The sequence below is a fragment of the Mobula hypostoma genome, chromosome 14 (genome assembly GCF_963921235.1).
Source record: "Mobula hypostoma chromosome 14, sMobHyp1.1, whole genome shotgun sequence".
Classification (NCBI taxonomy): Eukaryota; Metazoa; Chordata; class Chondrichthyes; order Myliobatiformes; family Myliobatidae; genus Mobula; species Mobula hypostoma.
Genome location: NC_086110.1, coordinates 51,462,412 through 51,485,290, shown reverse-complemented (window position 1 = coordinate 51,485,290; position 22,879 = coordinate 51,462,412). Strand labels below are relative to the sequence as shown.

The 22,879-nt window shown below is 41.8% G+C and overlaps 1 protein-coding gene across 4 annotated transcripts in view; it reads right to left on the bottom strand.

Annotated features, from left to right (window-relative positions):
* pkd1l2a (polycystic kidney disease 1 like 2a) overlaps window positions 1-22,879 on the bottom strand; it is a 100,346-nt gene that overhangs the window by 57,100 nt on the left and 20,367 nt on the right. For 3 of the 4 annotated variants that reach the window (XM_063067122.1, XM_063067123.1, XM_063067124.1), the window contains 10 exons: window positions 21,450-21,644; window positions 20,737-20,882; window positions 18,334-18,516; window positions 17,348-17,473; window positions 16,574-16,741; window positions 15,686-15,813; window positions 9,904-10,027; window positions 6,210-6,341; window positions 4,873-5,101; window positions 1,902-2,095 (listed from right to left, as the gene is read on the bottom strand). In XM_063067122.1, the coding sequence (XP_062923192.1) occupies window positions 1,902-2,095; window positions 4,873-5,101; window positions 6,210-6,341; window positions 9,904-10,027; window positions 15,686-15,813; window positions 16,574-16,741; window positions 17,348-17,473; window positions 18,334-18,516; window positions 20,737-20,882; window positions 21,450-21,644 (1,625 nt within the window). Of the gene's footprint in view, window positions 1-1,901; window positions 2,096-4,872; window positions 5,102-6,209; window positions 6,342-9,903; window positions 10,028-15,685; window positions 15,814-16,573; window positions 16,742-17,347; window positions 17,474-18,333; window positions 18,517-20,736; window positions 20,883-21,449; window positions 21,645-22,687; window positions 22,795-22,879 lie in introns of those variants that run through there. The other variant, XM_063067125.1, reaches the window with a different exon arrangement.

The following is a 22,879-nucleotide window of genomic DNA, read 5'->3' as shown; positions in this document are numbered from 1 at the left end:
TACAAACCTGACATTCATTTTCTTCTGGGCAATCACAGTAACTGAAAGAAACACAATAGAATCTGTGAAAGACTGCACCCAACAGGAGGGACAACAACCAATGTGAAGAAAGGAAGAGGAAAGAAAGAAAGATCATAGCATATCAAGATCATGAGATGAAGTGTCCTTGAAATTGAGTCCATACGTTGTGGGAACAGTTCTGTGATCGGCCGAGTGAAGTTGAGTGAAGCTATATCCTCCGATTCACGAGCTTGATGGTTGAGGGGTAATAATTATTCCTAAACCTGGTGGCACAGATCTTGAGTTTCCTGTACCTTCTTCCTGTTGGCAGCAGTAAGAAGACAGCATTGCCTAGATGGTGGGTCTACAGGATAATGAATGCTGCTTCCCTGCAACAATTCTTCTTGTAGATGTGCTTAATGGTGGGGAGGGTTTTACCTGTGATGGACTAAGCTATATCCACTTCTTTTTGTATGCTTTTCCACTCAAGCGTTTCCATACCAGGTTGTGATGCAACCAGTCAATATACTTTTCACCACACACCTACAGAAGTTCGTCAAAGTTTTAGATGACATGCTGAATCTTTGCAAACTCCTAAGAAAGTAGAGATGCTGCCATGCTTTCTTCATCAGACCCAGGACTGATCCTCTGAAATGATAACACTGAGGAAATTAAAGTTGCTGATCCTCTCCAATTCTGATCTCTTGATGATCACTGACTAATGGACCTCCAGTTTCCTCCTCAGGTCAATAACCATCTCCTTAGTCTTGCTGGCATTGAGTGAGAGGTTGTGGCTGTGTCATCAGTCAGTAAGGTTTTCAATCTCCTTCCCATATACAGGTTCATTACCACCTCTGATTTGGCTAACATTATCATTGGCAAACTTAAATATGGCTTTAGAGTTGTGCTTAGCCTCACAGTCGTAAGTATAAAGTAAGCAGAGCAGGGGGCAAAGCACACTGCCTGGTGCTTATAATCAATGAATAGTATTTGGCAGTGTGCAGGGCATTTCCCTACATCCAGTAGTTGGGTAAATGTCAGAAGACCTGCCACAATAAGAAAGGAAACAGGAATAGGAATAAGTCCCTTGAGCCTGCTCTGCCATTCAGTAAATTATAGTTCATCTGCACCTCAGGACCAGGAAGGTTCCCATCACAGATGTTGTTTGACCCTCTGAGTTCTTCCAGCAGCTTAGCTGCTGCATCAGATTCCTGCACCTGCCACTTCTAGTGTCTCCACTGGACTGATTTCTGGCACAAGGTGGCTAATTTATGAGGAAAGATTGAAAGGATTGGACCCATACTCACAGAACTTTAGAAGAATGAGGTAACTTTATTGAAACCAAAGATTTTGAAGGGACTTGACAAGGTCAGTACTGTGGGGAATCTAGAACTGGAGACATAGCTTCAGAATCAGGATAGGGCTGAGGAGACTGGATTTCTCTAATGTAGAGAACTGTGAACTAAGTCATTCAATATATTGCAAGCCAAAGTAGACAGATTTCTAGACCACAAACAAAGGATATGAGGACCAGGCAGGAATATGGAGTGGTGGAGTAGTGGCCAATATCCTTGCTCTTATTGAATGGAAGAATAAGCTGAAAGGTCACAGTTATTCCCAGATGCACAGTTAGACAATACAAAAGTGAGGGTCCTGCATTTCACTCGAGTCCTTTTTCACCAGATCCCACGTTGGACCATACAAAGTGATGGTACTGAATTTTACCAGAGCCTATTTTCACCAGATTTCCAGTTAAATCAGACAAAGTGATAGTACTGCATTTGATTAGAGTCTTTCATCACCAGATATCTACTTAGACCATACAAAGTGAGGGTACTACGTTTCACCCAAGTCCCCTATCGCCAGAGCTCAGTTAAACCGCAGAAAGTGAGGGTACTCACACGACATCCAGATGAATTCCAGTTGTTATTAATTTCATCCCAGTATACGCACTGGGATACAAAGGAAGTGAAGGCCACAGTCATGTTCGTCATTTGTGCAGAGTTCAGATCTGGGTCAGATCTCACAGCTAAATAGTAAGTTCCTACTCCATACATTAACTCAGCAGGAGGAATCAGCCAGGTATATCTTGCAGCTTATTGGGAAAGATGGAAGATAATAGAAATATTTAAAACACAGCATTTTTATTGAGAGAAAATATGATCAAATTTGAAGAACAATCATGTTGAATAAATCAGTTTGAGTTTTTAATTTAAATATATAAAGTTGCAAATAGCCTTGTCATGGACAGGCTTTTCTTTTGAGTGTTAATACTGTGGTTCTGAGTGGATGGGAGAGTTAAGTACGTGCCTTTATCTTAAAGTGGTAATAGCACAGTCTCAGTCTGTAGAGCAGATGGAAGATTCAATATGAGTCAGTGTGCGACGTTGTACCATAAAACCTTTGTGAACAATTGCAGATATTACTGAAAACAATGAAGTAATAAATTAAACTTCTAAAACTAATGTGTGAATTTCTTAATCAAAACTAACAAAAATATGGTGGAACAGATGAAGTTTGAGCTAAGCACTACCAACCTAACCCAGCTGCAAATAAATTAATTACATTTTAATTGCATAAATTATTAAGTTACAAAATAGTTCTTCAGTGCACTGCTAATGAGACCAAGATGTCAATGTACTGTCTTTGGAAAAGCTGAGAAGAAGCTTTAAAACCATTGAACCCAGCATAAGAAAAACTGACAATCCAAGAAACTGAATAAAGTGTCCATATCAAGGCCACTGCTTCAAGATAACCATGACTCTGTGCCTCGGGACAGCTCAAACAGCATCTGTAAATTAGACAATGACACAAGTATTACTGGCAGAGTTTTAGATGATGACGAGGAGGCACACAGGAGCGAGATAGATCAGCTGGTTGAGTGATGTTGCAGCAACAAATCTGCACCCAACGTCAATAAGACCAGGGAATTGATTGTGGACTTCTTGAAGGGTAGGTTGAGGGAACACATACCAGTCCTCATCGAGGGATCAGAATTGGAAAGGGTGAGCAGTTTCAAGCTCCAGGGTGTCAACATCTCTGAGGATCTATCCTGGGCCCATCATATTGATGCTGCTACAAAAAAGGCATAACAGCGGCTATATTTCACTAGGAATTTGAGCAGAATTGGTATGTCATCTAAGGCGCACACAAGCTTCTACAGATGTACCGTAGAGAGCAATCAAACTGGTTGCATCACTATCTGGTATGTAGAGGCCACTGCACAAGATCAGAAAAAAACTACAGAAAGTTGTAAACTCAACCAGATCTATCATGGGCACTAGCCTTGCCAGCATTGAGGACATTTTCAAAATGTGATGCTTCAAAAAGGCAGCATCCATCATTAAGGACCTCCACCACCCAGGACATACCTTCTTCTCGTTACTACCTTCAAGGAGGAGGTACAGAAGCCTGAAGACACACACTCAACATTTCAGAAACAGCTTCTTCCCTTCTGTCATCAGATTTCTGAATGGACAATGAACCCATGAACACTTGCTCAATATTTTTCTCCCTCTCTTTTTGCATTACTTAATTTATATATATACACACTTCATACTGTAAGTTATAGTTTTTATTATTAATATGTATCGCAATGTACTGCTGCCACAAACCATAAATTTCACGATGAAGGCCAGTGATATAAAACCTGATTCTGATCAATTTCTACAGACTGTGATGCAAGTTACAACTTCAAGTACTTCAAGTAGATTAATCATTTTGATTAGACTAATCAAAACTTGAAAAAACCATGGCTTATTTTCATAATTCCCAAGCTAGCAGCTAAGGAGTACCTTGAAGAACTGATGTTTACTTTAGTTGTACAATATATTCTGAACCTAGAACATTAATGTAATTGTGCTCCTGAATTTTAATTTTCAGTTACAAAATATTTGAAAGGTTTTGATGTGACCTTATGTTTCATTTCAAATGGACTGCTTGGATATGGAATCATTTGATAACAATATGGCAAAGATCTAGGCACTTGCATTTAAGCTGTGAATAAGGAAGTAGTCCAACTGCATTTGTCGCAATTGTAACCTGATTACGACATGTGTCTGCATTATTTTTGTAGAATACATCAATTAAAGTGATTGGGTAAGCAAGAAGAATTTTTGGGAATGTTATTTTATATCATTTAAATGATGTATCCCAACAACTCTTTGTTGGATAAATGAAATTTTCAAAGTACACCTGTGCTTTCTTAGAAGACACAAATCACAATACCGCAATTGTTAGAACAATCTTAAACAACTCCTGAAAAGTCCAGTGATCAAGAACAAGACCCTAAACATGGCTTGTTCAAAGTATGTGTATTACCACACTGCAGACCGCAAGTTAAGATCTTGCAGAGGGTTGTAGATGAGGTTAACAGGAGTGGCACCAGGGGCACATTTATGGTTATATGAGGAACTGGTATTGCTTTCTTGGAGAACACCTAGTCCTAAAGAGAGATGAGATAGAGGTCTTCAGAATTTCAAAGGGCTTCATTGAATAACTAAGGAAACATTTTCCCAGTAGCATAAAAGCTGGTTATTAATGGATAAATTTCGGAAAAATAACCATGGTGACACTTGAGGGATAATGTATGCTCACACAAGGAATTGTAAAAGACATCCTACCGGACAATTGCTGAAGGCACATTTTCCTTGAAAGGAAAATAGAGAACATACAATAATTTCCTAAGACTAACCATGGGGAATGGGACCAAACAGTCAGTTCAACTGTGGGTGGAATTGAAAAGTCTGTTCTGGAGTGGAAATGATTTCATGAAAATATCCCCAAAATTGGAGCTGCAAGATGCAATGAAGGTGTTTATTCATGTGCATTCTTGCAACGTTCCTCTCTTGCAGAGATTTGCTTCACACTTACCTCCAGTGTACTTTGTATTAGGTAGCTGTGTGGAAACCAGAAAGTTGGTCTCATTAGGTTCATTTTCGTAGCCCAAGTAAAGGACGATTGGGACATCTTGCTCAGTCTCCAGATAAAAGCCAAGTGTGCCACTGTCTGATGTAACATTCACTTCCAGAATGATTAGGTTGTTTTCCAGATTGAATTCAGTCCAATTCTCATGAGTCAGATCAGGTCCAGGGAGTATTATCTGTAACATTAACAAACTACGCTGCAACTCAAATGATACTTAAGCTGTCAAAGGATTATTTCAAAGGTTAGATCAGCTGATAGGTTAGTGCTGTCAGTACAGTAGCAGAGGATCTAACTTTGGTTCTCAGTTCCCCAACCAGCAGCACACGCAGCCTTTTTATTTTGTCATTCACAATGACATCATCGTCATGGATAATTTAGAAAATACCAGGCTTATCCCATCTTGCACAAGATTCACAGCAGCTCTACATCATCGAGGACGCGTCCTCTTCACATCAGGGAGGAGGTGCAGGAGCCTGGAGATGCACACGTAAGCAGCCTTCCCCCCCCTCACAACAGATTTTTAAATAGTCCATGAACCCTACCTCACTAATTTGCTCATTTTTGCACTATTTATTTATTTTATATTCCTTATTGTAACCTATAGTAATTTTTTTATGACTTCTGCTTTACAACTGCTGCAGAACAATACATTTCATGACATACTTCAGTGATAATAAACCTGATTTTGGTTCTGATTCCACTGAACCATTGTCAGTTCTGCGGACGAGGACGTGGGCAACTCCAGTTTCGTGTGGTAGCATTGACTGCAGGACTGCTATCTTACCCTGCAAGCCCTTTGAATATTAATCACAGCCATGACAGTGGGGGCCTGAATTTGCACATCTTCCAGAACAACAGTCTCAGCCTCCACTGTACCACTGAGCTGGTGGGTGGCTGTTGTTTGTGCTGAAGCTGGTGCTGGCTGGGGACTGACAGTCTCTGTTTGGGGAGACCCCCTGTAAATCAGAAGCACAAGACATTCTGCAGATGCTGGAAATCTTGAGCAACACCCACAAAACGCTGGAAGAACTCAGCAAGACAGGCAGCATCGCGGGAGGGGAATATTTCAGGCCAAGACCCTTCATTAACACTAGCCTGAATGACCCGAAACATTGTCTGTTTATTTTCCTCTATAGATGCTGCCTGCCCTGCTGAGTTCCTTCAATATTTTGTGTGCATTCCCCTATAAATCAGTTTACTTTAGGACTTGCAGAGCCAAGCAACTTAATGTTGGCACTCTCTTCATTGGCGATGAAGGTAAGGGACACAGCTTGTGGATTTACCTCAATGTCCTCTGGCAGATCCCTGACGGTGTAAACTGTGCCATTCGGTGATGCCAGCATCAGACTGCTGACTGCTCTGGAGACCTCATTCTTCATTGTCCACATGAAGGGGTTGACTGAAAAGGTCACCATCTGTACAAGAAGGAAAACTCTGGTACTTAATAAATTCCACTTACAATTAAAGCTGCTGGGAGAAATGGAGAATCAATCTTTGAATCATCTGGGGAAATAGAAGGAGGGGTCTTGTGTCACTCTGGTGATTTGGTATCTTTCATTAAGTTAGAATTTCTTTCCTCTCCCTAAAGCCACTGGCTCTTGCTCATTTGCTGCCTCTCTACCCTCCTCTTTAGGGTCAACTGTAAGTCATCAGTGAGACACTTGACACTGGTACAATTTTAAAGAGCATTTGAAGACTTGCATCGTTGCTGAGTCAGTGTCAGTGACTGAGGTCATCGTCTGCAAATGAGAAAGAACAGTGTTCACTGCCAACAACCGATTCACGTGGGAATCTGAACAAATATTAGTTATTATGCTTTGCTCAGATGAATAACATTCAGCCATATAATCACACCACCAGAGAACGGGAGTTCAGCTCTCATAGTGTGATTATCTCGCTGAATATCGTGGATAATTTTTGGTGTCATGAAACTTGCACAATTGCTAAATAAGGCAAGGGTCTATTATAGCATTGAATCATTTGCAGAAAAAAATAAAGATCTAAAGATTAGCTTTATTTATCACATGTACATGCATCAAAACATACAGTGAAATATGTCAGTGACCAACACAGTCCAAATATGTGCTAGGGACAGCCTGCGAGTGTCACCATGCTTCTGGCACCAACATAGCATGCCCATAACTGAAACACAAGAGATTCTGCAGATGCTAGAAGTCCAGAGCAAACGCACAAAAAATGCTGATAACGTACTAAACTTAACCCAAATTTCTTTGGAATGTGAGGATACTGGAACATTTGGAGGGAACAAACATCGTCACGGGGAGAACATACAAAGTCCTTACAGAGAGCGGGGGATTTGAACCCTGACGGCAGATCACTGGTGCCGCAAAGTGCAGAAGAGACCCAGGTCCATAACATTCTCTGGCTTCTTGACCTACAGAATAGCAGTGACCTTATCTTCAACATATTTCAGCTTGTTGACATTTGCCTTTAGACCAAGGTACATCACCTTGGGAACCTGGACTATTAATTTCCAGACTGGGAGGGTGAACATACTTGAAGGTACATATGTAGGTTATCCTCCACAGCAACTGTGCAACCAGAAGATCTTTGTGGTTGCACAGACAATTGACACAATACACACAATGCTTTGTCCCTTGTGGACTGAAGAAGCTTTGGTACAAAATCCAATATACTGCTTATTTGATTCTGCACATTAACTTCGCAGCAAAATCCTGCTCCAGGTTTGGAGGCTTGCGATGGCTTTTCAATGTTTGAATCCCACATTGAGCACTGCATTTAGATTTAATTGTTATTTTAGTAACCAAAACGCACGCTACAATGGAGTGCACCTTTGCCCTTAGGTGCCCAATTCTTTGTCACTTTAATTCTGTTTACTAACATCTTCTATGAACAAACAATAGGCCTTTTTTAATAAGCAATATAGGGCTCCCATGCATTTTATCCTCATGCATCTCGCCCATTCTCCACTTGTACCGAGTACTGACAAGACCACCCTGACTGCATGGAAAGGCAGCTCAAGGCTGCTAACAGGTTGAAGTGCAATTGACACAAAAGCTGCAGATACCACAAATCCAAAATGAAAACGGGAGTATAGAAGAAGTCAGGCAGAATCTGAGGGGGCAGAATCGGGGTTGCGCAGTAACATATCGACTAGCACAACACTGTACCGTGCCAGCTGTAAGATCAGGGTTCGGTTCTTGTCACTGTCTGAAAGGAGTTAGTACGTTCTCTCCATGACCCTGTGGGTTTCCTCTGGGTGCTCCGGGATTCCTCCCACATTGCAACGATGTACCATTGGGGTTAGGGAACTGTGGGCACGCTATGTTGGCGCAGGAAACACAGTCCTCACTGATTTGATTTGACACAAATGACACATTTCACTGTACGTTTTGATATTTTAGTGCACATGTGACAGATAAAACTAACCTTTAAATCTTTAAAATTTCAGACGAAGAATTCTTCCTCAGAACTGGAGGGTGAGAAAAGAAGCGGTGGGTAGTGGAGGGCAGTGGTGTGGAAAGCACAAAGAGAATATTTGTGATAGGATATAGGCCAACACTGTCATGACATCAATTACTTCAGATAATATTAGTTAGGGTCAGAAGAAAAGGAATAAATTGACACAGAAATACAGACACAGACACAGACACACAGAGAATAAAGGACTTGAAGTTTTTCATAGAGCTATGGAGTGCCATAACACAGAACTAGGGCTACAGGCCACATATCAACCAATATGCCTACCTGCCCTGGTCCCTTTTGCCTGCAATTAACCCAAGGAGGGGAGAGTGAGGTAGTGGGGGTTTGACATTGAATTCAGAAGGCTGCATGTGACCAGATGCTGTTCCTTGTGATGAGCATCTCCGGAGCAGAGCAGGAGGCTGGATGTCAAGAACTGAGAGAGGAAGTGAGATAAGAAATAAAATGGCCGAACTGGAAACTAAGCATCCAGCTTTGTAGAATATTTCTGTTCAGTTATCAAGGCCATCACCATTCCGCATTTGATTTCTCCAGTGTGAAAATGGACACACCACAAAAACCAAGTGCAAAACAATGAATCGGAAGAAGCTCAGGTGAATCACTGTTTTGCTCAGAAGTGCTGTTTGAGACCTTGGCTGATGGGAAGGGACAGAGTTGAATCTCTGATGTGAAAAGCGACAAGAGAAGAGTGGTAGTAATGGAAGAGTGATCAGGAAGCCAGAGAGAGAATGGTCCCTTTGGTAATTATGCAGGATCATCTGTTGAATGTGGGAAGCTGATGGAGTGGAAGGTAAGGACAGTATCCTGGCTAGATGAGAGTAGAGATGTGGGAAACAGATGGTACATACTTACGGGACTTGTCAGCTATGGTTGAGGGGAAGTCACACTTAAGGAAATAGGAAGACACCTCAGAAGAACTGACGTGGCAAGGTTCTTCATTGGAACAGATATATCAGAGATGGAAATTGTGAGAACGGAAAGTAGTCCTTTACTCAAGAAAGGAAGCAAGATGAGAAGAGATGCCATGGAGATAGCCTTGGGAACCTTTGGGTTAATATAGATATTAGTCACTAACCTATCCCCCGAGAAGGAAATGGAGGTGTTAAGAAAGGGAGGTAGAGTCAGCTACAAACCATGTAAAAGAATGAACTGGATAGAAATTTGTAGTGACATTAATGCAATTTTCAGTTTGTTGTGAGGAGGCAAGAAGTAACAGTAATATTGTTATCAAAGTAATGGGAAAAGAGGTGCAGGAAGGAGCCTGAATAAGTGAAGAAACAAACTCATTGCTTGTAGAACAAATCCAGGAACAGGACAGTAGCTTAGTTACTACTACAGCTAATAAATTAATTATTTCAAAAATCATATTTCACTTTCTGTGTTCCTGTGCATTAATTTGCTATATTTATTACATTCAGTTCAGAAGTAAACAAGGGTTTAATTTGCTAACACTCAGGGTGAAACCCATGTGTTACTTGGTTGGAGCAGTTTCATGTAAGGTGCAGAACCCACCCGCACATCCAGAGTGTCTATATCCCCGCTCATGCTCAGCGACGGTAATGTTGGAAGGGTGAAACTTGCTGCAGCCAAATCCGAAACCGTGGTGGAATTGTATTCCATGCTGTCAGCCGGGAGTCTAGAAATACAGGGAATAACAGCACCTTCAACTAATAAATATTCTTAATTGATCGACACAAAACAGGAAAATCAAAATATTCATCAGTAACATGTTAACAATTCAGTTTTCTGTGTATTGGTCTCCTTATTTTTGGATTTTAATCCCAAGTATTCCAAACCATGTATCAGCAAATTCATAAAGATTTCACACTGTCATCCAACTCCAGTCCTGCCTTAAGTCATCCTCTCTTGAAGCCAATATCCACCACCTTTGTTACCTCTGGATCCGATCGTTGTAAGGCTAGATGATGGCCTCTTGTTTAACTCTCTATCTCTGGCTTAAGATCATTGCAAAGAAATGCAAGTTCTTTTTTCTTTCTGTCTGCTGATAAAAAAATCTTGTTGGGAAAGGAGAGACTGAACAAGCAAAAGACCGAACCATTAACTACAACCACCACTTTCTCTTGCCTACACTGCACCAGAATACATCCACCTGAAGACCCACCAGCAGGCACTAGGAGGACATCATAGTCAACCCGAGTGATTGCTACTAAATCTTGTGTGATTTCACAGCAGAAAGGTGATGATGATTTTCATGAACCATTGTTCTATACTCTCAGTGGTCAAATTAACATGCAGTAAGTTTTCAGATACAAATCTGATGAAATTTATGTAACAGCTTAGGTGTTCTGTTGAAATAGAATGGGTGTAAAATTAGCTGGGTAACCATCTCACGTACAATTGCTAAACTAATACTGTAGTGGGAACCGATTGCCATAAACACAAGGGATTCTGCAGATGCTGGAAATCTTGAGCAACTCACACAAAAAGCTGGAGGAACTCAATAAGTCAGGCAGCATCTTTGTAAGGGAATAAACAACTGACATTTTGGGCCGAGAGCCTTCAACATTTGCCAATAATTAGCAATCTTTTCTGGGTAAATTTGGTCCATGGGCTTGCAATTGCAATTCATGCTAACACGTGTGACACATTCATTCTTTGGAGATTCATTCTCCTCTGTTTTCGTGGATGCTTGTGAAGAAAAAGAATTTCAGGATGTATATTGTATACATTTCTCTGTCATTAAATGCACCTATTGAAACCCATACATTAGGGGGAAATTTGACCAAACTCCGGACTTTGCTGGGCATCTCCAGAGTTCACTCCTTGCTAGATAGACACCTTCTGAAGACTTCAGAGTGTGCCATGACTTCCTGGAAGTAGAATCCCCAGTATTTAGCTTTTGACATACTTGTGCGATGGGCGCCTTGGGTAATGACACTACTGAGAGCACTCACTTACTCACTATCTCCACAACTGGGCCCTCAGACAGGGTCTGAACCTCAGTGCAGGGGGCAAAGACGTGTCCTTCGGTGAAAAGTCTATTCTCAGAAAAACTTTACAGAAGCAACATCCTCCCCTGTATTCTGAGGAACAGGCCTCGTTTGTCTAAATCCGTCATCACTGCGATGTGACACACTGTAGTAAGAACTTTCCCCACAGAATCATTGTCTCTAAACTTCCTCAGCACACAATCTTTCTTAGCAACCTCTTCAAATGATGAAGACAGACGTGAGAAGCAGAGGAACATCTGGAGAAATTTCTGAAATGCCTGGCTTCGCTGCAGTTGTTACTGTGTGATCAAGAGTCTCTGGAGGGAAGGCTCCAAAATCCCTGGCTTTGCCTGCTGCTGGCGACCGAGGCTGAGGTCAAAGCGTTCGGATAGAGACGGTGCTTGGTACTCGGTGTCAGAGGGCTGATCAGAGCTCGAAGTTTTTGGACGACTCAGAGTTGGACTGTGATTGGGCATGGCAGGGAGAGTTTTCTTCCTTCTCCCGTCTGCATGGGATGTGGGACTTTCGAGAGACTTTGAACTTTTTTACTGTGCCATGGACTATTCTTCATCGAGTTATGGTATTGTTGCACTGTTGTAACTATATGTTATAATTATGTGGTTCTGTTAGTTTTTCAGTCTTGGTCTGTCCTGTGTTTCTGTGATATCACACCGGAGGAATATTGTATCATTTCTTAATGCATGCATTACTAAATGATAGTAAAAGAGGACTGCGTGTCCTCATAATCTAAAAAAAAAAGTCTGCCATACCTACTGTAATAACCTTGTTTATAATAATGCAAGGTGCACAGTGGTGTAGTGGGTAGTGCAGTGTCTACTGTGCTGTCGATCACTGATCTGGGTTCAATTCTCTCTGCTGTCTGCAGGGGGTCTGTACATTCTCCCCATGACCATGTGGGTATATCCTGCATGCTCCAGTTTCCTCCCGCATTCCAAATTGATGTATGGGTTGGAGTTAGTAAGCTTTGGGCATGCAATCATGCACCAAAAACATAACAACGCCAGCAGGCTGCCCCCTGCACTTCCTCAGACTGTGAAGGTTGCTGCCGCAAAATGATGCATTTCACTTCGTGTTTTTGTGGACATGTGACTGATAAGGATAACGTTTATTCTTTTATAAAGGATGTTATATATTGCTCATCTACAGGCAACATCTTTTATTCCTCGCCTCCTGATGCCCCCTGCTGGTTAAATACAGGCAAACCATCGGTCCAAGCCAGAGAAACAAAAAATTGCACAGCCCAGTAAGAAGTTCAGAGAGAGCAGCAGAAAATCCACAGATGCTGAAATCCCAGCAAGACACCCAGAACGCTGGAGGAACTCAACAGGCCAGGCAGCATCTATGGACAAGAGTACAATCGACGTCTCGGGCCGAAACCCTTCAGCAGAACGGGAGAAAAAAGGCTGAGAAGTAGATTCAATAGGTGGGGGGAGGGGAGAGAGGATCACAAGGTGATAGGTGAAACCTGAAGGGAGAGGGATGAAGCAAAGAGCTGGGAAGTTGATTGGTGAAATGGTTCAAAATGTCTCTTTATTAGGTGCACCTGTGCACCTGTTTGTTAATGCAAATATCTAATCAGGCAATCATATGACAACAAATCAATGTATAAAAGCATGCAGACATGGTCAAGAGGTTCAGTTCTTGTTCGGACCAAACATCAGAATGGGGAAGAAATGTGATCTAAGTGACGTTGACTGTGGAATGATTGTTGGTGCCAGACAGGGTTGTTTGAGTATCTCTGAAAGTGCTGACCTCCTGTGATTTTCATGCACAACAAAGAGTTTACAAAGAATGGTGCTGAAAATCTGTGGGCACAAACACCCTGTACTGACAGAGAGAGGTCAGCGGAAAATGGCCAGACTGTCTCAAGCTGACAAGAAGGCGACAGAAACTCAAATAACCACATGTTACAACAGTGGTGTGCAGAAGAGCATCTCTGAATCCACACTATGTTGAACCAAGAAGTGGATGGGCTACAACAGCGAAAAAAAAATCACACCCGCTTGTACTCCTGTACCTATTCAAATGACCACTGAGCGTAGTTCACAATTTGCTGCTTGCAGCGTTAATTTTAACCGCTAATATTGAACCAACAGATCAGTAGTTTTCTCCCCCCTATCTTCCTTTCCTCCCATCATGCAGCACATACCCATCCAACTGGCTACATAAGCTTTTTCTCATGTACCCTCTGATTATTGACCCATCAGCTATTTTGTTACTTTTTACTGTCTGAACCCTCAGAATTGAAACTTTACTACTTCGCCACTTTTGCTCTCGAATTTTTTTCACTTCAAACATCAGCATGCTTGTTTCCTGTATAACAGTTTCAGTTCTTCAATTTGGTTTTCCATTTTCCTGTAAGGTTTTTTTTATTTCAAAATATACTTTATTCAAAAATAAATATATACAATAAACCATTCAATAACTTTTCATCCTTTACATACGTTTCCATTATACACAGTACATATCTGTATTTATAGCCACCCACGTGGCACTCCAGTAGTTCAGCTTACCATATCATTGATGAGGGGTATACTCCCCGCCCTCCGACCCCTCCCACTCCCACGGGTGGAGAAACCTATACTGTGGTCCTTTCCCACCGGGCCCTTGCGGTGGCTGCACCAAGTTTCAGTGCGTCCCTCAGCACGTACTCCTGCAGCCGAGAATGTGCCAGTCGGCAGCATTCTCCCACGGACATCTCCATGTGCTGGTAGATCATCAAGTTTCGGGCCGACCAAAGAGCGTCTTTCACCGAGTTGATGATCTGCCAGCAGCACCGGACGTTGGTCTCCGTGTGCGTCCCCGGGAACAGCCCGTAGATCAGAGCTGGCGGTGAGAGGGGCCCTCCCAGTCAGAGCCCTCCTGTACGCCCGGAACGTCGTCTCCGCACCCCACTGCCCACGGGAGGACTGCAGTGAGGAGGAGTCTGTGACCCACCTCTTTGCACACTGCCAGTTCGCAAAGAGGGTGTGGAGGAGGATGGACGGGCTAGTGTCACGGTTTATCCCCAGCAGCTGCGTAACAGAGGACTCTCTGATTTTCCTGTAAGGTTACAACAGAGAAGCAGCACCAGATCCTATCAACAGCACTGAACTAACACGTGTGGTTTCCCAGGTGTTACTCTGGGACTAACCCATTTTAGTTTGAAATTTCATGGGGAGAAAGACAAATCAGCATAGTTTAAAGTTTTTTTATGGATTTCAGCCATTTCCCTCCATGAAATGTTGTAAACTTTCTACTCACTGTTTCATCACTACAAGGAAATTATTAAAATAGTTGCATCATTGAGATTCAGTAACTTTATTTTGTTCATTTTAACATTATGTTGTTGATAGAAATGTCATGGTCCGGTCCATTGGGTCCGTATTCCGATTCATGGTCCGATCCGTGCGCTCAGGACTCCGGGTCTTCCAGCTGTCCCGTATTTCGATTGGGTTAATCATAGGCACCTGATTCCCATCTTGAGGCTTGGAATACAAGTAGCCTTGGGGTCGAGTGTGGGGTGCTGGTTCGTCTTGTCAAGATCCCCTGGGAGCAACCTGCCGGTGGAAGGCTAAAGCGGCCTCTTGCCATCTTTAGGCCACGTTGGAGATCCATCGCTTCATGGAGCTTTGCTGTCGGTAGTTGGAGCTGTCTTTGCAGTATGGATTCGGCCGTTTCCCAGGCCTGCTGAATGACCGTCAGCCACTCCAAGCTAGGTAGGGATCTGACTGTTTCTGTAGCCAGTCGAGGTTGCTGGCCGTAACTGGGACTCGGAGCAACCCTGTTGCAGAGATGAAACTGTCTGTCGCTCTTCGGTGTTTGTCTCTTCTTGACCTTGCCTCCGTGGGGTAAGTCAGGTTGTTCTGCCGTTGCCCTGCAGGGGGATCTGTCTTGTCTTGTCCTCGCCTCCGTGGGGTAAGTCAAGCCATTCAGCCTCAAGCCTCATCATGTCTTCACCTAGTCTCCAGGTCCATGTCCTAGCCCAAGTCTGCGTTCTTGTCTTTGTCTGTATCCTGTCACGTCCCTACTCTAGTCAAGTCCTGTTCCTAGTACTTCAGTGTCTGTGTCTTGCATTTGGGTCCGTTCCCAGTGTCCCCCACTGTGACAATAAATTGTCAAGATGCTGGGCAATAAATTTGAAAAATCTATCATGATTAATGGATAATCTTGGACTTCAAGCATAAATAATGAACTCAGCCTTGACCTTGAGAACTTACCTTCTGGATATTTGTTCACCAGGTAAGGTCTACTTTTCAGTAAGAATATATACCTACTTAAATTCATCACAAACCCTGTTGGGCTCATTAAGCATAAAATAGGTTGTATAAATTTTCATTTACCTCTGTAGAAACATTCTAACTGAGGGCATTGTCATGAGAATAGGTTCTTCATCTGCTACTGCATCATTTAATGCCACTATCTGCAAATGGTCAATGGTATCCAGTAAATTCTCTGATACGACTCTTTGCTGAAATGAAAAAATAGATTTGATAACATGATTACAGATACCTGGGGATATGAATTGACAATAAACTGGACTGGTCAAAGAACACTGAGGCTGTCTACAAGAAGGGTCAGAGCCGTCTCTATTTCCTGAGGAGACTGAGGTCCTTTAACATCTGCCGGACGATGCTGAGGATGTTCTACGAGTCTGTGGTGGCCAGTGCGATCATGTTTGCTGTTGTGTGCTGGGGCAGCAGACTGAGAGTAGCAGACTCCAACAGAATCAACAAACTCATTCGTAAGGCCAGTGATGTTGTGGGAATGGAACTGGACTCTCTGACGGTGATGTCTGAAAAGAGGATGCTGTCCAAGTTGCATGCCATCTTGGACAATGTCTCCCATCCACTACATAATATACTGGGTGGGCACAGGAGTACATTCAGCCAGAGACTCATTCCACCGAGATGCAACACAGAGCGTCATAGGAAGTCATTCCTGCCTGTGGCCATCAAACTTTACAACTCCTCCCTTGGAGAGTCAGACACCCTAAGCCAATAGGCTGGTTCTGGACTTATTTCCTAGCATAATTTACATATTACTATTTAACTATTTATGGTTTTATTACTATTTAATTATTTATGGTGCAACTGTAACGAAAACCAATTTCCTCCAGGATCAATAAAGTATGACTATGACTATGACTATGACATAGCATGGATGCTATCAATTAATGGTGGGTTATTATTTCAGTTATGATTTTTGGTCCTCAGTAGAACCATACTTACTGTATCTGGAACCATGCTGTCCGATTCATCGTTTTCTACTAAAGCTTCCAGAATGTTGTTTACCACATTAAATAACACTTCTGTTGCCTCCATCCTTTTCTTAGGGTTCTCGCCACCCACAGTCAGCAATGATTTACCCACATTCTCCAGGGTTGCACTGGCGTCCAACTTCAGAGAAACAGAAAAATATATAGTTTTGCCTCAGCACAGCTGAACAGATCACAGCTTTAATGATATATCTGCATTTTTATCTTGCTTTCTCTGATTCATTTTCAGGCAATGCATAAGTATGAAAGTGAGCATCTGAAGAAAATGCCTTGTTTCTACTATTCTGCCACTGCATTGCACTCCATTACAAGAGTTCAACAGCAGAGCACGGCAGTCCAGAAATGATTCTGATCAAGTTAGAAGAGATTAGAACCTGTAGTGAGAGAGAGACAGTCTGTGGGATGTTGAAGTGTTGGGATAGACAGTGGTTTTGTGATGGACTTCAGATCATGGCCGCCAGAGGTTTTGCTATTCCTTGCATGGTAGGTCATGGAGGGGGGGGCATGCTGATGCTTTTCCTGAAGCAAGGGGGGGGAGAGGGGAGAGTTGATGCTTTTGCGTAAGGGGGAGGGGGACCTTGGGGTTCTAACGTTTTCTGTCATTCATTCATTGGCGGGGGGGGGGGTTCTTCTGTTTTGTGGATGTCTCCAAAGAGTAAGAATTGTAGGTCGCATACTGTGTACAATCTCTGATATTAAATTGAACCATTAATCCAGTGCTCGGTACCTGTGATGTAGATGTCAGTTCATCAGACCAGTGCGTTAGCTGCTTTAGAACTTCAGACACCTCAAGAACTTTGTGAAGTGATGAGACATCCACAACGGACAATTTGGAGAGGATTGTTTCCCTCAGCTTCGATGTGGTTTTGGTGGAAGGAAACACAATTAGATACAATTGCATTAATCTTCAACAACCTCTTCCTTGTCTAATGAATATACTGTATATTTATCTAAAGTACTCTGGAATAAAGGTTGATCTGTTTCAACAGATTGAAGCCCTTAAAAATGTACTTCCAGATTGCAAAGTTCTTCCCTTTCATTAAGTGATGAGAGCAAATGTGGTTATTTTATTGATGTAAGGCAAGATTTTGAGATAATTAGTGACTTCTAGCTAGTCCTTTCGCATCCTTTCAAGAAAGTCTAGCCAACAGATTACTTTTGAAATCTTTAAAGTTCAAAGTAAGTTGTAAATGAAGCATAGTCACTAATGTAAATATGAGAAAAGAATCAGCCGAGTAACACACTGCAGAATTTCTCAAATCTCAGCATGCTAATGATGAATTTTTCTGTTTGCAATAAGTGAGGAATAAAATTATGGTCGGGGCGTTGGGGTTAAATGCTTTCTTGTTCAAAACAGAATCCTTCATGCTCGTCTTGAAGCAAAAGAGATCTTGGTTTAAAATCTTATCTGAAAGACAGCACTTCCAACAGTGTAATATTCCCTTGGTCATGCACTAAGCATCACCCTTTGGTGCTAGTATCACCTGAGTGGGTCCGGATCCTGGAATGTAGGGACTCATATAAGGCACTTTGTGGATTCATGGGCATCAACGTTACAGTAATCAGTATGTATAAACAAGTCCTGGAAATTTCAAAGTTACTAGATCAATTCTCACAAAAGTAGCTTGGGAATGTTTGGCTTTTATGAGCTTGAACCTTTATTAAGGACTTACTGATGTTTTATACATTTATTATTTCCTCCACAGAACATACCTGCTTTTTGATATTCAGAGTCAGTTTGTCTGAGTCTCCTGTATGAGACTTTTGATTCAGTACAGAAGCGACAGATTCAAACAGTTGGATTTGTGAAAAACTGTTGGACGTTTCATTCATTAGGTTCTTTGAGAGGAGTGTTGCCAGATCTTCATCCTCCCTGTTGTTTGAGAATTCATGAACCTGTAGCGAGAACAGAATAAATGTAATAAGATTATTGCTGATACAACGTCCTCCATTTTACCCGTGACTCTCAACTGCTGTCAACGTATTACATAAGAAAATTAGAGAAAATAAATTTTATATCTTAATATTGTGGAAAAACTGGTATCAGTAAAAGTGAAAATAAAGCTGATAGGTATCATAAAAGCTCAAATAAGTTTCTTTATAGCTTCCCTTATAAAAACAGACCAGCACATACAACGTAGAACAGTACAGCACAGTATGGGCTCTTTGGCCCACAAAGTTGTGCTAATCTACAGTATATAATCCTACATTATTCTAACCCTTCCCTCCTGCACAGTCCATGTCCTTCCATTTTTCTCACATCCATGTGGCTAAGGATCTCCTGAGTGTCCATTTTGTATCAGCCTCTCCCTCCACCCCTGCAGTGTGTTGCACCTGGAGCTCACAAGCTGAGCAATTGACTCTATCCAATAAACCAATGAATCTAGGATGGGCAGGGAATGCCAGGCTTGGCAGCAAAAGCCTTAGTGCCAGTCTTACACCCCATTGTCCAGAAGGACATCGGCTCCTTCCAATGCTGCACCTGAAGGCCCAGATTTACCTCACAGTAAAGCAAGCAAGCAAAAGGCAGGGTTGATGACAAAATGCTGGCAGATGCAGCTTGGGAAGTTTTAATTTCCAGACCCCTACTTGTTAACTCAATACTTGATTTCCCATGTGCAACCAGTGGGAAGTGATAAGTGCTCTTAGCACTGCTTGTGGATTATACACAGAAGTTTTTTTATAAAAAAGGTTAACTTCAATATGCTTAAACTTCTCCTTGTCCACTAGACCAACCTGATAGTCATAAAACACAGCCTATCTCCATCAAGATGACTACCTGAGCAAGTCCCATTTCCCTGCATTCGGCCTATATCCCTCTGAACCTTTATTATCCCTGTACCTGTCCAAATAGTGTAATTGTACCATATCTAAGGCTTCCTCTGGCAGCTCACACCACATCCCTATCACACTCTGAGTGAAACAGATGCCCCTCGGGATCTTAATAATTTTTTCCCTTTTAATCTTAAATCTACACCTTTAGTTTGGACTCCTTTACCATGATAAAAGATTGTGGCTATCCACCTAACCTATGAGCCTTGAGATTTTATGTACCTTTGTGTTTCAATGTGCATGTGATAAATGAGCAAATCTGAATCTGAATCTCAGTCTCTTACACTGAAGGGCCGTCTCTACTCTGTATCTCAAAAATAAATAAATAAAACAGAGATTCATTTTCTTGCAGGCACTCACATTAGAATAGAACAAGAAAATACAATAGAATCAATGAAAAACTACACACAAAGAACACTTCTCATACGAAAGCTAAAAATGGAGGAAATAATCAGCATTTTAAGCAGTGTCTGTCAAAAAGGGAACCAGTAAATCCTTCATGCTATGTCTAACCCTTCTGTTGTTAAAGGTTCAAAAGGTTCAACGGTTCATTTTATTGTCAACGTAGGCATGTACAATACAACTCTGATATTCATCTTCTCCGGATAGCCATGAAATACAGAAAAACCATGGAAGTTGTTGAAAAAAAATCACTCCTCTCCCAACATGAAAAAGAAAGAGAAACAAAACTTGCAAACTCCCAAATCCCCCACCCCCTCCCTTGCACAAAAAACCAACAGATCACCCACAACCCCAAAAACCCCAAATCCCCCCCAACAAAAAAACAGCGATGGTAACATCAAATACCCAGTCCCCACCCTCACAAAAAAATAAACAATAACATCAAGTTCCCAGCCCCCTCCCTCACAGAAACAAAACAGCAACAATAACAACAAATCCAACCTGTCCTTGCAGAAAAGAACACCAAATAGAATTTGCAGAACAGCATCAAAACCCCCAACCCCTTTGCTCACACACAAAAACAGATTCACCCACACAGAATAATACCAACAAGGACATCAGATCCTAAATTCCCAACTTCTCCCTTACAAAAAAATGTAACATATTACCCACCCGCCAATTGACAACAGGAAAGAAAACACCGAAAACTAATTGTCCATCTGAGAATTTGTTGTTGATCTCATTTGACTATAGACCTTAAATCATGTTTCAATGCATTCCCATTCCCCAACTCTAACCCCCGGACCAACACTGTCTCCCCTGCTTAGAAATCCACAGTTATTTCAGGGAATTCATTTTCCCAAAGCGAAGAACACAACATACCATTGCTGTTATGACAACACTGGTTAAGGAGCCCAAATTATCTCTGACAGTGACTGTGATATTCAGCTGGTCATCATTATTTGAGTCCCCCATTGGTAGGTAAGTAGGTGGCATTATTGGCTGTGGTCCACAGTGTAATGGAATATCTGTAAAGACATTGAAAGCTGTGTGATCTGCAAAGCACTGTCTGAAAGGGTAATTCAAGCACATTCACCAGTAACTCTCAAAGGGAAGGTGATATAGGCAGACTCGAAGGAGAGAGCTTCAGAGAGTACGCAGTAGATTTTGGACTAAATGATCTGCTGCTGGGCTAAAAGTTCACGTTTTTCTCTCTGAACTACCAGAAATAAAGTAAATCCCAATTTAAAATCTATTAAATTCTGGCAGCAAATGGAATCTGTTAATTTCAAATTGAGTCATGCCCTTTATTTCTGGGTTTTCCTTCTGAAAATTCTACACATCGTCTGGATGATGCTTCTCATCCTAGAGTTATGATTGGAACCAGTGTGGTTTAAAAAAGCAAACTAGAAATATAAAACAGTTAAAATCTGTTCCACAAAAGGGAGCCGTGAAGCAAGTTGTCCAATTGCATTTTTCTGAGCTTAAGACATATTGTGCACGTCCCCTAGAGACACGTGCATGGTAAATTGTGTCGGCACATATTGATGAATTTCTAATATAAAATACTGCTGAGTGAACGCCAAGGCTATTACCTGGTTTCACAAAAAAACAGTAGGTAAGGCCTGATGATCTGCAGTGAGAGCTACAGTTGACCCCACATTTGATGCTGAATTTTGTGGAGACAGCTGATCCTTCTCTTGGAGATATGTTGCAGGACGGCACTGGAGGTGGTGGCCTCATACTAACAATATAATCTTTGTATCTGTAATACCCATTGTCGCTGATCCCTGAGAGGAAACAACACATTAGCAAATATATTTGCTCATCGTATTCTGTAACTTTTAAGCAAACAGAAATTCTTCAATAAGTAACTTATCCTTTGCAAACAGAAATTCTTCAATAAGTAACTTATCCTTTGCAAACAGAAATTCTTCAATAAGTAACTTATCCTTTGTAAACAGAAATTCTTCAATAAGTAACCTATCCTTTGCAAACAGAAATTCTTCAATAAGTAATTTATCCTTTGCCTTCAATACCTGGAAGATTGCCCAGACGAAGGTGGACAAGTTGTGGGTGAGGGTCTTTTTAATTGAGGTGCATAGGCAGGCTCATAACATTATAAATTCCCTCATAAGCAGAAGAGATCCTGTAGATGCTAGAAATCTTGAGCAATATATACAGTCTGCTGGAGGAACTCAGGCAGCATCTATGGAGTGATATAAGCGATCTGAATCAGAATCAGGTCTAATATCTTGAAATTTGTTGTCTTTGCGGCATCCTGAATCATTGAGTGTGTGCCTTCTGGCTCCCGTATAGTAGCAATGAGAACAAGTCATGTGCTGGATGCACATCTCTCCTTGAAGATATCCTGGAGGCTAATGCCCATGATGGAGCTGAACAAGTTAACAACTCTCTGCAGCTTATTTTGATCCTGTGCAGTGCCCCCCCCCCATCCCATACTAGATAGTGATGCAGCCAGTTAGAAAGTTCTCCACGGTATACCTGTAGAAATTTTCAAGTGTCTTTGGTGACATACCAATCTTCCTCAAATTCCTAATGAAATATAGCCACTGTCATGAGAAACGACAACTGTTTGATTCCCCTCCATAGATGTTGCCTGACATGTTGAGCTCCTTCAGCATGTTGTGTATGTAGAGGTTCTCTCATGTAGTTCAACCATCAAATTGATTGCAAAAGTCAATTATATCTGGAGCAGTGATCAGATAGAGTGTAAAAGGGAACAGTACTGAATAAATGAGCCAACAGTCTCCTATCCCTGTAGACACTGAATAAACTAGTATTTTAAACTGTATTATAACACGTCAGTTACCTGTTTCTGAAACCTGATCTTCTGTTGGTACTCAAAGTGTGTGCTGTGACACTCAGGAGAAGATTTCAGACAGCCTGCAAGTGTACTGTATGTTACCTCTAGTTCTGGTTTTCAATTCTTTCTTTCCTGCTAATCCAGACTTACTAGCTATGAATGATTACCCACTTTCATTTAGGTCAGAGGATATGATGC